This window comes from Oncorhynchus masou, chromosome 5, assembly GCF_036934945.1.
Source record: "Oncorhynchus masou masou isolate Uvic2021 chromosome 5, UVic_Omas_1.1, whole genome shotgun sequence".
Taxonomy (NCBI): domain Eukaryota; kingdom Metazoa; phylum Chordata; class Actinopteri; order Salmoniformes; family Salmonidae; genus Oncorhynchus; species Oncorhynchus masou.
The window spans coordinates 40,372,021-40,388,184 of NC_088216.1; the positions used below are offsets into that span (position 1 = coordinate 40,372,021).

At 39.9% G+C, this 16,164-nt stretch overlaps 1 protein-coding gene across 1 annotated transcript in view; it reads left to right on the top strand.

Annotated features, from left to right (window-relative positions):
- Positions 1 to 7,286: 7,286 nt before the first annotated feature.
- LOC135539576 (potassium voltage-gated channel subfamily KQT member 2-like) overlaps positions 7,287 to 16,164 on the top strand; it is a 47,832-nt gene continuing 38,954 nt past the window's right edge. The window contains exon 1 of the mRNA XM_064965535.1: positions 7,287 to 7,686. Within this exon, the coding sequence (XP_064821607.1) occupies positions 7,385 to 7,686 (302 nt within the window). The 5' untranslated portion in view covers positions 7,287 to 7,384. The remainder of the gene's footprint in view (positions 7,687 to 16,164) is intronic.

The window sequence follows — 16,164 nt, forward strand, 5'->3', positions numbered from 1 at the left end:
CTGTGAAAAGAGGTGTCTACTTAGTAGTTATATAATTTAAAAATGTTTCTGGGAACAGCGTAATTGACTATTACAGGTATAGACGTTATTATCAGTCCTGTTAGAAAGGCAGTCTGTGGAAAGCAGCTGGTGTATCTGTGGACTGTGTATTGACAAGATGGACACCAGTGTGGGTTGGAGTGGAGTCTCACCTCGTCACATCTGGCTGTCAGGGACAAGAGGCACATAGAGGAAGAGGCCTTATTGTTCACTGGGTTAGTTGTCATGGAAACACAGCCTTACTAGATGAAAACCAAACCCAGCACCTTAAAACCAGGGTGGCTCAAATATCTCAATTTCTCTCTATCGCCATCTTTCTTTCCATTTCTTTCTCTTCACTAGTTACATTTTCATCTAATAGGCGACAGATTGTGAATATTCTAAAATCTGCATAAAAGCAATATGCGCATTTTCCCACCAGAGGGGTGTTTCCATCAAAGTGACTTGTTGCAGATAAAAGCCTGTGCGTGATGACGTAGTGCACGTAAAAATGTCCATTTCCATGTGATGAATAAAAAATGGTTTTGCATCGCATTTTCAACTCTACTGATGGTTTTGTCGGTACAAATGTGTTATATAGCGAATGTGCCCACTCTGGTCTTGGCAGGTGCACTCTAACAGCTCGCAGATACACTGCAGATATAGCTTACATGATGAGATCGATCATCATGTCACCAGAATAAGACCCTCTGTAGTTATTGGAAAGAAGTGTCAAGCTCATCACTGTGCACTTTCACCACCCTGTGAAGTTCATCATCATTTATTTAATCTGTAGCCTAATAAACTGCATGCTTTCCCCGATTCGAAGTGGGAGGACCACACAGCATGTCATCACGGGACTTCAAATTCACTTCGATATGATGGTTATTATATCAACATTTGTGCATAAAGGCGTTTCCACTGCCATTTTCGCAAAATACATTTTACAGAAAAATAAAATATATATTTTTTTAAATCACACCTTGTCTACTGCATTTTGTTTTGTCGACATTTGGAAAGTTTACTGACTAATTAGCTGTTTCCATCCTTTTTATCCAACATACTTTACTCGCTGAATAAAGTTGAATGGAAACCTGGTCTTGTCTTTTCTTTCTCCTACTCGGTCTCTCTCTCTTTCGCTCTCTATATGTGATAAGATACATGTGTGTAGCTACAGTAGGAGGCCTACTACTACCATTAATTGCTGAATAATGCATTACTGCTTCATCTACATTTGCATACACTACCGGTCAAAATTTTTAGAACACCTACTCAATCAAGGGTTTTTCTTTTTTTGTACTATTTTCTACATTGTAGAATAATAGTGAAGACATCAAAACTATTAAATAACCCATATGGTGTCATGTAGTAACTAAAAAGGTGTTATAAAATGTTATATTTGAGATTCTTCAAAAAGCCACCCTTTGGCTTGATGACAGCTTTGCACATTCTTGGCATTCTCTCAAACAGCTTCATGAGGCAGTCACCTGGAATGCATTTCAATTAACAGGTGTGCCGTGTTAAAAGTTAATTTGTGGAATTTCTTTCCTTAATGTGTCCATCATTACATTAAGACATAATTGTCAGTCAATCCGGAAAATGTCAAGAACTTTCAAGCCCAGTCACAAAAACCATCAAGCACTATATGATGAAACTGGAGAGTTCCAAGCCTCAGAAATTGCAGCCTAAATAAATGCTTCACAGAGTTCACATCTCAACATCAACTGTTCAGAGGAGACTGCGTGAATCAGGCCTTCATGGTCAAATTGCCGCAAACAAACCACTACTAAAGAACATCAATAATAAGAAGAGACTTGCTTGGGCAAAGAAACACTAGAAATAGACATTAGACCAGAGGAAATTTGTCCTTTGGTCTAGAGTCCAAATTTGAGATTTTTGGTTCCAACCGGCGTATCTTTGTGAGAGGTGTGGGTGAACGGATGATCTCCGCATGTGTATTTCCCACCGTAAAGCATGGAGGAGGAGGTGTTATGGTGTGGTGATGCTTTGCTGGTGACACTGTGATTTATTTTGAATTCAAGGTACACTTCACCAGCATGGCTAAGACAGCATTCTGCAACGATACGCCATCTCATCTGATTTAGGATGGACAATGACCAAACACACCTCCAGGCTGTGTTAGGGCTATTTTACTAAGAAGGAGAGTGATGGAGTGCTGCATCAGATGACCTGGCCTCCACAATCCCCCGACCTCAATCAAATTGAGATGGTTTGGGATGAGTCGGATCGCAGAGTGAAAGAAAAGCTGCCAACGAAGTGCTCAGCATATGTGGGAACTCCTTCAAGACTGTTGTAAAAGCATTCCAGGTGAAGATGGTTGAGAGAATGCCAAGAGTGTGCAAAGCTGTCATAAAGGCAAATGGTGGCTGTTTGAAGAACCTCAAATATACAGTTGAAGTCGGAAGTTTACATACGTTGACTATGCTTTTAAACAGCTTGGAAAATTCCATAAAATGTTGTCATGGCTTTAGAAACCTCTGATAGGCTAATTTACATAATTTGAGGCAATTGGAGGTGTACATGTGGATGTATTTCAAGACCTACCTTCAAACTCAGGGCCTCTTTGCTTGACATCATGGGAAAATCAAAGGCAATCAGCCAAAACCTCAGAAAAAATTTCCAACCTCCCGAAGGAGTTTGTACAAACAAAAGTACGCAAGTATAAACACCATGGGACCATGCAGCCGTCATACCACTCAGGAAGGAGACACGCTCATCTCTTCTAGAGACGTACTTGGTGTGAAATGTGCAAATCAATCCCAGAACAACAGCAAAGGACCTTATGAAGATGCTGGAGGAAACGGGTACAAAAGTATCTATATCCACAGTAAAATAAGTCCTATATCGACATAACCTGAAAGGCCGTTCAGCAAAGAAGAAGCCACTACTCCAAAACCGCCATAAAAAAGCCAGACTACAGTTTGCAACTGTACATGGGGACAAAGATCATACTTTTTGGAGAAATGTCCTCTGGTTTGATGAAACAAAAATAGGACTGTTTGGCCATAATGACCATCGTTATGTTTGGAGGAAAAAGGGGGAGGCTTGCAAGCCGAAGAAGACCATCCCAACCGTGAAGCACGGGGGTGGCAGCATCATGTTGTGGGGGTGCTTTGCTGCAGGAGGGACTGGTGCACTTCACAAAATAGATGGCATCATGAGGCAGAAAAATTGTGTGGATATATTGAAGCAACATCTTAAGACATCAGTAAGGAAGTTAAAGCATGGACGCAAATGGGTCTTCCAAATGGACAATGACCCCAAGAGAATTGTTGTGGCAAAATGGCTTAAGGACAACAAAGTCAAGGTATAGATCCTATAGAACATTTGTGCTCAGAACTGAAAAAGCATGTGCCAGCAAGGAAGCCTACAAACCTGACTTAGTTACACCAGCTTTGTCAGGAGGACTGGGCCTTAATTCACCAAACTTATTGTGGGAAGCTTGTGGAAGGCTATCCAAAATGTTTGACCCAAGTTAAACAATTTATAGGCACTGCTACCAAATACTAATTGAGTGTATGTAAACTTCTGAACCACTGGGAATGTGATGAAAGAAATAAAAGCTGAAATAAATAATTTTCTCTCCTATTATTCTGACATTTCACATTCTTAAAATAAAGTGGTGATCCTGACCTAAGACAGGGCATTCTTACTAGGATTAAATGTCAGGACTTGTGAAAAACGGAGTTTAAATTTATTTGGCTAAGGTGTATGTAAACTTCCGACTTCAAATGTATATTTTGTTTAAAACTAGAAAATAGTAAAAATAAAGAAAAACCCTTTAATGAATAGGGGTTCTAAAACTTCTGACCGGTAGTGTATATTCAAAGTTCTGAATGACTTTACTCCAAATATGATCTACATTTGCTTGTAATAAATATTCATATTTCTGTAAGACAGGTTTTATGTATGTTACGATATATCATGCTCCATATAGTTTTACTAAAGGATTACCAAATCATAAGTCAGTATTTACCGCATGTGAGCTGATTCCGTCCTTTACCCTTTGGAGATAATCACAATTTTGTTTTTTTTAATTGGTTCAACAAAACAATAAGGACTATATCATTAATTAAAAATGTATATATATGTACCAATCACAGATTGCCTCTTTAAGGTCTTAAAGGTAAACAACAATGTTGGGGTGGCAGCTAGCCTAGTGGTTAGCGATTTGGGCCAGTAACTGAAAGGTAGCTGGATCAAATCCCTGAGCTGACAAGGTAAAAATCTGTCATTCTGCCCCTGATCAAGGCAGTCAACCCACTCCCGGTTTGCTGTCATTGAAAAAAAAAAAACGTGTTCTTAACTGACTTGCCTAGTTAAATAAATGGCTCAATGTAAAAGAAAATGTTATTACTAGCAAATATTTTTTTTAACTAACTTCCCTTTTTATCGTGGTATTATTGCCCTATTACATGGTTGGAAGTACAGTATTCCAATATATCTATAACTATACTTATTCCATTTCAAGTTGTAAAGTTTGGCCACAGAGACCATAAATCCATATTTATGCAGAATATATGCATGTAAAAGTCTTGTTCAATTGTTGGTTTTCAGTCCTCGGTTTATGTGCCCACCACAAAACAAACATAATGAATATAGATTGAAGCCCTGGATCTTTGGTTGTGGTTTCTTTCAGAGAAGAGGTCAGGGACAGACTGGGACCAGAAATTGGCACAGGTATTTTTAATATACTGGTCTTATTTTTTTGCTTCACGCTCCATTATTAGCTATATAAATATCATTCTGCTCATCTGGCCTTTGCCCGGAAGGCCACTCAGCCTCTGAAAGAGAGTGATTAAATGTAAAAGGTTGATATAAATTATATTGGTTGACAAAAAAAGGTTTAGTACTGTACACACACACACACCTGTGATTTACACCCCTGAGAGACACTGTATCATCCTATAGTAGAAGACTCGGTAGAATAAATTGAACAAAATGCCTCAACTAGCTTACTTACTCCATTCTACAGTGCTAACAAATTATGAGCGCGTGGAGGAGATTCCTAGAGGAACACTGTTTTTGGCTGTCCTAGAGTCTGGTGTTTAAATTCAAAGTCATCAACCCCCCTGCCACTGCCGTTTTTGTGACATGACAACAACAAACATGTTACTACAAACAACAAAACTATTTTAATTCCTCTGACATTATTGGACATCATTGCAGGCGCGACACAACATGAGAGTATGATTATTTATTTTTTAGTCTTGGGCGAACTGTGGGTCTGTTTCACCTTTTGGGGATCTCAGCTTTAACCATTATTAGTGAAAATGCTAAATTAATCCAATATCACCCTACTCCAGCTTATACCTCTGGGGGATGGGTTCTTAAAGAGACTTTCCAGAAGATTTGCATACTTTTAGCCAGTAGTTCTGAAAGTAGCGCTCGAGCTAAAACGGGTCCCCGAAAATTGCATGCATATCTGCAAATATCTCTCTCTTTCTCTCTGCTGTGTTACTGAGCCGTTGGGCCCGACGTGGAACATCATTGGATAATGCAGGGTAGGCCTGGGCCAGCCTTCTTTCACTGTGCAACTGTCAATGTGCATCATGCTAGCTGTCACTCAAATGGCAAGTGACTGAAGCTCATTGGCTGGAACTTGAATTGCCCACGTGGGCCACGCTTGCAGTACTCAAAATGGCGCTGCACAGCTTCCAGTAAACAGTCGCTTTCAAACTAGGGATTTTGTTGCTAGTTGAAACTGTAATGCCTCCCCTATTTTAACGCATTTCCTGCCCTAGAGTGTAAATACTTGTTTAGGTTTCACCTCCAGGCTCCTTATACAGTACCAGTCAAAAGTTGACAAACTCTACTCATTCCAGGGTTTTTCTTTATTTTTACTATTCTCTACATTGTAGAATAATAGTGAAGACATCAACACTATGAAATCTTGAGCGCATTGGACACAAAACACCATTGCAAATGTAACAATAGTACAACAAAATAAATAAACATGTTCCTTGAATTTTCTTTAGTGGGTGCCTGGTCATTATATGATAGACACTTGGGGCGAAGGGGGGAGCAGGGTTGCAAAATACAATAATATCATGCAATTATACCTTTTGTAAAATTGTCATTTTGTGAACATTTACACATTTTAAAATGTATTGTTCATTTTTAGGTAAAAAAGTGGAGGTGTGGGCCTCCCGAGTGTTGCAGCGGTGACACATTGGTGCAGCTGGCTTCCGGGTTAAGCGGGCGGGTGTTAAGAAGTGCGGTTTGGCGGGTCATGTTTTGGATGACCCGTTTTGGATGACCCGCCAAAGGCTCATTTGCGACTCGCTAAGATCAACAACTTGCAGGTGTTTCTGATAAATAAACAACACCATGCTGGTGGGTGATAACATTCAAATAAAACCCAGCCCTGAAAGAAAACGTAGGCTAAAAATAATTTCCACATCATCTCATATGAAAAGACACAACATTGACATGGATTTGCACAAAGTGGGCAGTTCAAATGTGTAACTTCAAGCCCAAATATATCCTACTTTGACTAAACCGATGACTTACTGACAAATCATTGTGCAACATCATGGGTAAGCTCTGGACATCGTCTTTCAGCTCGAAAAAAGTGGATTTCTTCTGGTGTTTAAAAAAAAGTATACTTACATAGTAGCCAAAGTTCCCAAAGTTCATTTTGGAACAAACACATGAAGAATCTGAATACTGTAGCAATCCAATGCATCTCATAAAGCGTCTGACTAAAAGTGCTTATCTAGGATGATCCTAGATCAGTACTACTCTGGACACACTTGGATACGGGCAAGGACTGTAATTCAAGCACTATAGAATAGTTGTATTATTTGCTTATGGCATTAGTTTGGAGCTTTAGGCAAATTGGGACAGTAACCTACCACATGAACACTAACTTATGAAGTACTTTGCTATTATTGCTTGAAAAAAGACTTGTGATGAGTGGTTCTAACCTTGAACATAGTCTATTTCATTCGGTAATATCATTTTTAAAGATGGATTGCCAAACGTGGAGGAAATCATATGTACACGTTTTGTTTGTAGCCTTCAGGCTACACTGCAAATCAAACAATTGACTGTCAGTGTTGACATTGTTTATATATAGGCTATAAGAAAAACATTTGTTTTCACCTAATTTCCTTTTTGTTGTCAGGTGGCCGGAAGACGCTGAGGTAGGAGAATTGTGTTCATTGCAGATTCTTCTCTGCATTTCAATTGGCTTCTCAGACAGGCAGGGTAGCCTCAGCAACGTGCACAGTCAGGGTCTCCGGCGCTCTACGAATCATTATATACGCCCAGCACTGCGAATATGTTACCTGGTAAAGGGCGGAAAAAATCACCAAGCTCCACATGACAGTATTTCGGCAGAATGGTCAAGAAATCCGGCAACGGCGGTGTTTACCCGGGTCCTGCTGCGGAGAAAAAACTAAAAGTAGGCTTTGTCGGGATAGAACCTGGGGCTACGGACTCAAACAGAGATGCGGCGCTGCTCATAGCAGGTGTGGACGCCAAGGCAACACCACGGGGCAGCATCCTTAGCAAACCGAGATCCAGCCTCTCCGGCAAACCCAAGCCTCCAAAGAGAACTGTATTCTACAGAAGACTGCAGAATTTTCTTTACAATGTTTTGGAGAGACCAAGAGGATGGGCATTCATTTACCACGCCTACGTGTAAGTATTTGTTTAAATGGGTTACAAGCAAGACCAGGATGATAAAGAAAAATGCCCCCAGCCTCCAACACGGTCTCGGGAGGCGTCTGAAACATTGTTTCATTATTGTCTTCTTTATAGAGGCGGTGAAGACATTCTCAAACGACGGACTCACCGGGAAGTGTAGCGTGAGGGTTGTTGGGCGTGCAGTCATTAATGTATAGTTTCCCAACTGGGCATACCACGGTCATTTCAACGTGTATATTGGGTAATATCTGGTCAAGACATTGAGCAATGAGATTACAATTTACAGGTAACTGCCAAAAATAAAGGAAACATTCGTTCATGAGGGATACAAAGTATTTTGAAAGCAGGAGCTTCCTGAGTTAATTAAGCAATTAACATCCCTTCATGAATAGGGTTGTGTATAAAAATGTCCAGTTGCCCATTATTTTTGTTACCATGGCTAGAAGAAGAGATCTCAGTAACATTGAAAGGGGGGGGGGTCTCAAGGAAATTTAGGAGGTGTGTGTGTGTGCCACCAGATCTCAACCCAACTGAGCACTTATGGGAGATTTCTGGAGCAGCAACTGAGATGGTGTTTTCCATCACCATAAACAAAACACCAAATTATAGAATTTCTTGCGGAAGAATGGTGTCGCATCCCCCAGTAGAGTTCCAGACACTTGTAGAATCTAAGCCCAGGAGCATTGAAGCTGCTCTGGTAGCTCGTAGTGGCCAAATGTCCTATTAAGACACTTTGTTTGTGTTTCCTTTATTTGAGCAGTTATCTGTATATTCACCCAATCAAAAAGACAGCTAAAAGTTAGTTGAATTGCCAATGAGTTATCACTATGCTTTCAACCATCTAAAGCCTCAACCAAATTCCAATGGAAAAACAATGTCTGATTTTCAACCATTTAAAAGCACAGCAAAGTTTAAATGGGAATACAAAGTCAGATAGTTTGTTTATTCATACAACAGATGTTATAACAGTGCTGCATCTAATAGCAGAACCAATTACCTGGATTGTAGTTGAGGTTCCCTGGGTGCAAGGGATCAATGCCGTTTAAGATTCTGCACATTATTATTATTGCAGCAATTCTGAAGGTCCCCACAGACCTGCGACGACCTATGCATGCGATCTGGAACTTATCTTGAATATGATTACAGAAGAAATGTGTAGTTACAGTAACCTAAATGTGGCCATGAATGTGCTACTCATTTTCAGGTTGAATGTTTCATTAGTTTGTAAGACTAATTCACTGTATTACAAAAGTAATATTGAAATTGTGTTTGGTTGACAACGCAACCAAATATTAGCATTGTAAAGGAGAAGCAGTAGATTCAGTGCATTCGGAAAGTATTCAGACCCCTTGACTTTTTCCACATTTTGTTACGTTACAGCCTATTTCTAAAATTGATTCAATAATCACACCACCTCCACCATGCTTCACGGTGGGAACCACACATGCAGAGATCATCCGTTTACCTACTCTACCTCTCACAAAGACACGGCGTTTGGAACCAAAAATCTAAAATTTGGACTCATCATATCAAAGGACAGATTTCCACCGGTCTAATGTCCATTACTCGTGTTTCTTGGCCCAAGCAAGTCCTTTCTTATTATTGGTGTACTTCAGTCATGTGTTTTTTTGCAGCAATTCGACCATGAATGCCTGATTCACACAGTCTCCTCTGAAGTTCATGTTGAGACGTGTCTGTTACTTGAACTCTTTGAAGCATTTATTTTGGTTCCAATTTCTGAGGCTGGTAACTCTAATGAACTTATCCTCTGCAATCCTCTGTGGCGGTCCTCGTGATAGACAGTTTCATCATAGCATTTGATGGTTTTTGCGACTGCACTTGAAGAAACTTTCAAAGTTCTAGAAATTTACCCGATTGACTTACTTTGATAGCAACGCACAGATGTCCAAAGTTATTATTTGTCAGGAAAACTTAAATGGAACAATGTGAGTGCCAGCCAGAAAATGTGCCAGTTCATGAAAGACTGCACAAATGTCTGCATACTTGATGTGCGGAAGAAATGGGGAAGAGCTCTCCTCAAAAAGGGAAGTTTGTCCGGCTCAGTAAAGCCTCAAACATAAATTGTCCGTGAACACTGAAATGGGCTACTTCTATGTGAATTAATGAGGAGGCGGAACACACCTCAATTCAAACTGTTAGAAAATACAACTTGTTAGAAAATAATTGGAAATGAACAAGTTGAAACATAGCCTATAGATAAATGAGCATGCAGCGCTTGTTAACTAACATGTTGCGTAACAATCACGCTTTGGAATAGTGAGTGTGTTCTCACATCACGTGCTTAAAACAACTCATGCTGGGGCGACCATTAGAAATATTTGGAACTCACCTATGAAAAGGTTAAATGAAAGATGTTTGGAACCACCAGGACTCTTCCTAGAGCTGGCTGGCGAGTGGAACTGAGCAATCAGGGGAGAAGGACCTTGGTCAGGGTGGTGACCAAGAACACGATGGTCACTCTGACAGAGCTCCAGAGTTCCTCTGTGGAGATGGGAGAACCTTCCATAAGGACAACTATCTCTGTAGCACTCCGCCAATCAGGCCTTTATGGTAGTGGCCAGACGGAAGCCACTCCTCAGTAAAAGACACATGAAAGCCTGCTTGGAGGCATCTAAAGGACCCTCAGACCATGAGAATCAAGATTATCTGGTCTGATGAAACCAACATTTAACTCTTTGGCCTGAATGCCAAGCGCCATGTCTGGAGGAAACCTGGCATCATCCCTATGATGAAGCGTGGTGGCAGCATCATGCGGTGGAGATGTTTTTCAGCGGCAGGGACTGTGAGACTAGTCAGGATCCAGGGAAATATGAACAGAGAAAAGTACAGAGAGATCCTTGATGAAAATCTGCTGCAGAGCACTCAGGATCTCAGGTCTGGCTGAAAAAGTTCACCTTCCAACAGGACAACGACCCTAAGCACACAGCCAATACAATGCACGAGTGGCTTTAGGACAGGTCTCTTAATGTCCTTGAGTGGCCCAGCCAGAGTCCGGACTTGAACCTGATCGAACATTTTTGGAGAGACCTAAAAGTAGCTTTGCAGCAACACTCCCCATCCAACCTGACAGAGCTTGAGAAGAGTTGCAGAGAAGAATGGGAGAAACCCCCCAAATCTCAGGTGTGCCAAGCATGTAGCGTCATACCCAAGAAGACTGCCAAAGGTGCTTCAACAAAGTACTGAGTAAAGGGTCTGAATACTTATGTAAATGTCATATTTCATTTTTTTTATATTGTTTTTTTTATACATTTGCAAACATTTCTAAAATGCTTTGTCATTATGAGGTATTGTGTGTAGATTGAGGGGGGGGACTATTTAATCCATTTTAAAATAAAGCTGTAACGTAACAAAATGTGGAAAAAGTCAAGGGGTCTGAATATTTTCCCGAATGCACTGAATCTACTGCTTGGATAGTTCCATCTGAGCCACCGGCTTAATATTAATTGTATTTTTGGTTGAGTTGGAGACGTGAATCCAACATATAATTTGTTAACTTGTCAACAAGTTAATAGTCTACTCATTGTATTTGAAATGTGATGTTGAATTCTGTTTGGTTGTCAATGCAACCAAATATCAACATTTAAAGGCGATTCATCTTCTGCTTGGATATTTCCATCTGTGGAACTTGGTCTGGCTTTATTTCCACTTTATCTACAATTGAATCATTGATATGTTGGATTCACGCCTTCATCTCAACCAAAAATCTAAGCTGAAGAGAAGGACCAAATCAAACATTTACAATTTAAATAAAGTTTAAACTTTATGACTTCGATTTTTGGTTGAGATGGAAACGTGAATTCAACATGTCAAGTATTAATGTGTAACAAATCCCAAAGAAATTGAGATTTAGCTCAGCCTAACACTAGTTCCTTATTCTGAAAATCACTCCGCTCTCTGTAGCTATGCCACACTGGCTAATGGCTAATATGGCAAATCATGCTCGATCACCTGAGCAAACATTCACCATCAAGCAGCCTAGTGTGAGCTTGTTTTAATATCCTTTACGGTAGTTAATTTGTCTGCTTGCTGATGAAGTTTGTATGGTACCCAAGTTATGGGAATGTTCTCAAAAATCAGCATGTATCTGACTCTGACAGCTGACACTGTGCCTCACTTCTTTATAACATTTGGCCAACGCGATAATGTCACAGCCAGTGCGCGTACAGTAGCTAGTTGTGTGATGCAGCACTCGGCACACTTATCACGGCTGAACAGAAACTGCCTGATCATGAAAACTCATTTGTGCTATTAGCTAGAATGTCACTACACTAGCTAGCTAGAAGGAGTATTCAGCATTGTGTGTGAGACCTGGCATTTTTAGCATCCCTTTCATTATCATTTTGGATTGATATGAGACTGGTTCAGCCAGCAAGCAGATGCAGGGTTGGGGAGTAACTGTTTACATGTAATCCGATTACAAAAAAAACTTGAACTGTAATCAGTTACGTTACCAGCAAAAATATTGCAATCAAATTACAGATACTTTTGAAAAACTAAATGATTACTTCTTGGATCAGTTTTTAAAAAACAAATACATTATCACACCTTTCTGTTTTCTCAATGACTTTGAATTCAGCTTTGAAAAAAGGTGCAAGTTTAAGTTTGTTGCACCTGAGTGAATCCTTTTTGTCTTCTTCTAATGCACCTTAAGGGGAAAGTAATCAAAAAGTAACAAAATAATCCGATTACATTACTGAATTTGTGTAATCCCAAAATTTTCTTACTGATTACAATTGTGGACAGGTAACTAACTAGTATAGTTTACATTTAGAAAGTAACCTACCCAACAGATGCTAACGTTAGTTAGGTAGCACATAAATACTGATTCTACAACCACCAAACACCTTAGCTAAATGTAGGATTAAGTAGTGAATTTGCTCATGAAAAAAAAATGTTTTTGGGAAGATTAACTCTGACTTTTTTGATGATGAAAGGAGTTTCAGAGGATGATGTTGCCTTGGTGATATTTTCTAGTGTTAGAACAGCACATTGTAGCCACCCTCCTTATGCGCTACCCCATGAGTGTTTGCGAGTTATCAGACAGATCAGTGCAGATGGCCATGAGACAATGACCCTGGATGGAAGACCAAAGGGTAGCTATAGATCCAGTAGGAGGTACTGCCCAAGTTATAGTTAAAAAATATATATACTGGATATAACATTGAAGATCTGACGTTGTTTCAAAGGTACAAATTCAACATATTTTATACAAGGATTGTCTCTGTTGATATTTAGTTACAACGATGACATAATCCTGTGGTTAAAATGTCACACTCAAAACAACGGTTTTGACTTTGGATTACTTTTTTTTCAAATCAAATGTATTTTCCACTTAGATTCCACGTCACAATACATTGACAAATGACATTGAAACAACATTGATCCAACCAGTTTGTGCCCAGTGGGTTGGCACGAGCAGAAATCATTTCAATATCATCATACTTTAATTAGGCATGTATGTAGCCTATTCCATACATATCCTTTATACAGGTGTGAATGGTGGTATGGGCTACATTGTTATTAGTTTGTGATAACAATCTATTCTGGGCTACTTGGCATCACTTTGAAATCTGTCATTCCTTTACATTTTTGTTAATGTTGTTGACATAGCCTTTTGATAGTACTTTATCCATTTAAATGGCAACCTAGGCGATCCATGCGATTATGCTTTTAGGAACGTGGATTATGCATTTTTACATCAGATCATAGGCTACTGCTGTGTCAGTGTGAATTCCTTAAATTACACAGATATGTCTCATGTTGAATTGTCAACGCTTTACCAGTGGCAGTCACGCCAGAATTTCCCCTCTAACTATAGTTAATAGTCTGTTGATTTAATGTGATTCTAACTGAGCTAATTGAGTGTACTGCTGTAACCCTTCCAGGGCTTTTCCTAATTCAGCACCAAAAGCAATTGGACAGCTCCACTAGCTCCTACTTTGTGTTCCTGTAAAGCAAAGCACATGGCTCGAACACTATTGCATTTGCGCCTAGAGGCAAATGGTTCCTATGTTAGGAACCAAATTATCGAATAATGATATGAGGCTTTTTTTCTGTCTGGCTGTTTTCATTTGTTTTTCAATGTAGTATGGATATTTTTTGTAACAGAGTAGAGCTTCTGATCAATGAGCATTTATACACTTTGTCTCTCTGTCTTGCCATCACTCACATCCTATTTCCTCTATAAATACTGTTGTGGCCTAAGTCAGAAACGTGAGATTCACATTCTTAGGAATGTTTTTCTCTTTCTCTTTACCAATGAATACAGTAGGCTTTTGTCAAGTACTGATATCCAATAATACGCCTATGCTGTTTATCTCTCTTCCTCCTTTCTATAGATTGAACATAGTATACTTTTATCAAGTCATATGCAGTTAGTCTCTCTCTTCCTCCTTCCCATAGACAATCACAGTAACAGGCTTTTATCAACATTATTTCCTGCAAAAGCGCTACGTCTACTCATTTGCAATCTTGGTCCTAGCAAATGGAGTGTACAGCCAATGCATTAGAGTCAGTCTGGGGATGAATAAAACATTGATTAGAGACAAATTAAAAGTCTTGCAAATGATATGGGCGTTTTCACACTGGCACAGAGTTCACCCTGTGGTGAACAGGCTAGTAGGTTCAGACCAATGATTTATATATACACTCGATCCGTGGTTCTAGTGTAGCCCTGAACTAGCACACCTGATTCACTAATCAAGGGCTTATAATGATTTGTAGACAAGTTGAATCAGGTGTGCTACCTCTGGAATAGTTCAAATACATGGAATGGCTGGGGGTCCCCGAGGAGAGGTTTGAGAACCACTGCACTAGACTGACGCTGTGTTAAAGCCACCGTGCCTCCATCTTGGCACTCGCCCACCATTGTAAAAAAATATTTTGGAAGCTCTAGAAATACATTTATTAATGTCTACATTTGTTTTTGCCACGTATTATATTGCAGACAGCTTAATTCATACTTTTAAATTATATTATGTCAGCTAAACATAGATAAAAAAAAATATTTAACATTTTCCTTTAAAGTATAATTTTCAGAGATTGCTAATGTTATTGTCCCCACTACAACAGGAAAATGCTTAAAAACATGTAATTTTGTCATTGAAGAATTTAATTGAAATACTATAGAATTCACCGGTTGGTGGCACCTTAATTGGGGAAGACGGGCTTGTGGTAATGGCTAGAGTGGAATAAGTGGAAAGGTATCAACAACGTCAAAGACATGGATTCCATGTGTTTTGATGCCATTCCATTCGCTCCTTTCCAGCCATTATTAAGAGCCGTCCTCCCCTTAGCAGCCTCAACTGGTAGAATTCCATTCAATCCTATGCAGGATTGCTTCTACTTGGGAGTGCCAATATGGCCTCTCAATGTCCAATACATGGCATCAGTAATCCATGGTTTGTAAATGTCATTGGTTCAGACTCATTGGCATTTTCGCTTTGAACCCAGGTTAACCTGCCCAGGGGTGAAATGGTCAATGTGGAAATGCTTATCAAACAGAAAATCTAATGGCAAGAATACAGGCTGTATCACAACCGCCCGCGTCTGGGAGTCCCATAGGGCGGCACTCAATTGGCTCAGCGTCGTCTAGGTTTGTAATGTGTAGGCCGTCATTGTAAATAAGAATTTGTTCTTAACTGACTTGTCTAGTTAAATAAAAAATACAAAAAAACATGCCTTTATCTAGCATAAAACTGCTATTGATTCCAAACTGACAATAACATAACTGTGAATGCTGTTTTGTTTTATTTTTATTTTGCTAGAACTCTGTTTTGCCGCTTACACTCGTGTGCAAGCGACAACATGGACCCTTTGCATTGACCAAACAAACACCTATGTATAGCTAGGCGTGTGCGCATACTGTACATGCATGAATTTGTATTGGGTGCTTGCTGTGACCAACCCAATGTCTTGGCATGGTTTATTTTACAGTGCTGGCGCAGTTATGGTCTTAGGGGGCCTTGAGGTCTATCCTGGGCTGTGCTGGGTCTGAGCTAGTGGCGCCTCAGCACTCTACTGATTAATGAGTCATTCGGGAGGTAGATAGTGAGCTCACCTGAGTAGAACTGATAAGACCAAGGCACTTCCTGCCAGCCTGACTATTCCATCTGGCTGCCTGGAACACTAACACACTGCCTAGGAGATAACGACGGGACACATTGATTCCCCCTTCAACATGAGAACCGTGCCTGAAAGCCTGATTGGCGTTTGCAGTGATAAAGCAAGAGGAGAAAGAGAGAGATAAGGAATTGTCTGAGAAGATTGTTGAGGGATGAGAGGAGAGTTTCACAGCAGTCTCGATACAGGAGACTATTGCCAGCATGCAACAGATTGTATCTAGAGGGGGACTGCATCCACAATTAAAGCTTTGAGTGATATAAATCTCTGTGTCCAGGTACTCCTGTCAAATTAGTCCAGGCACGCGATCAGATTAGATGTATTTCTGTT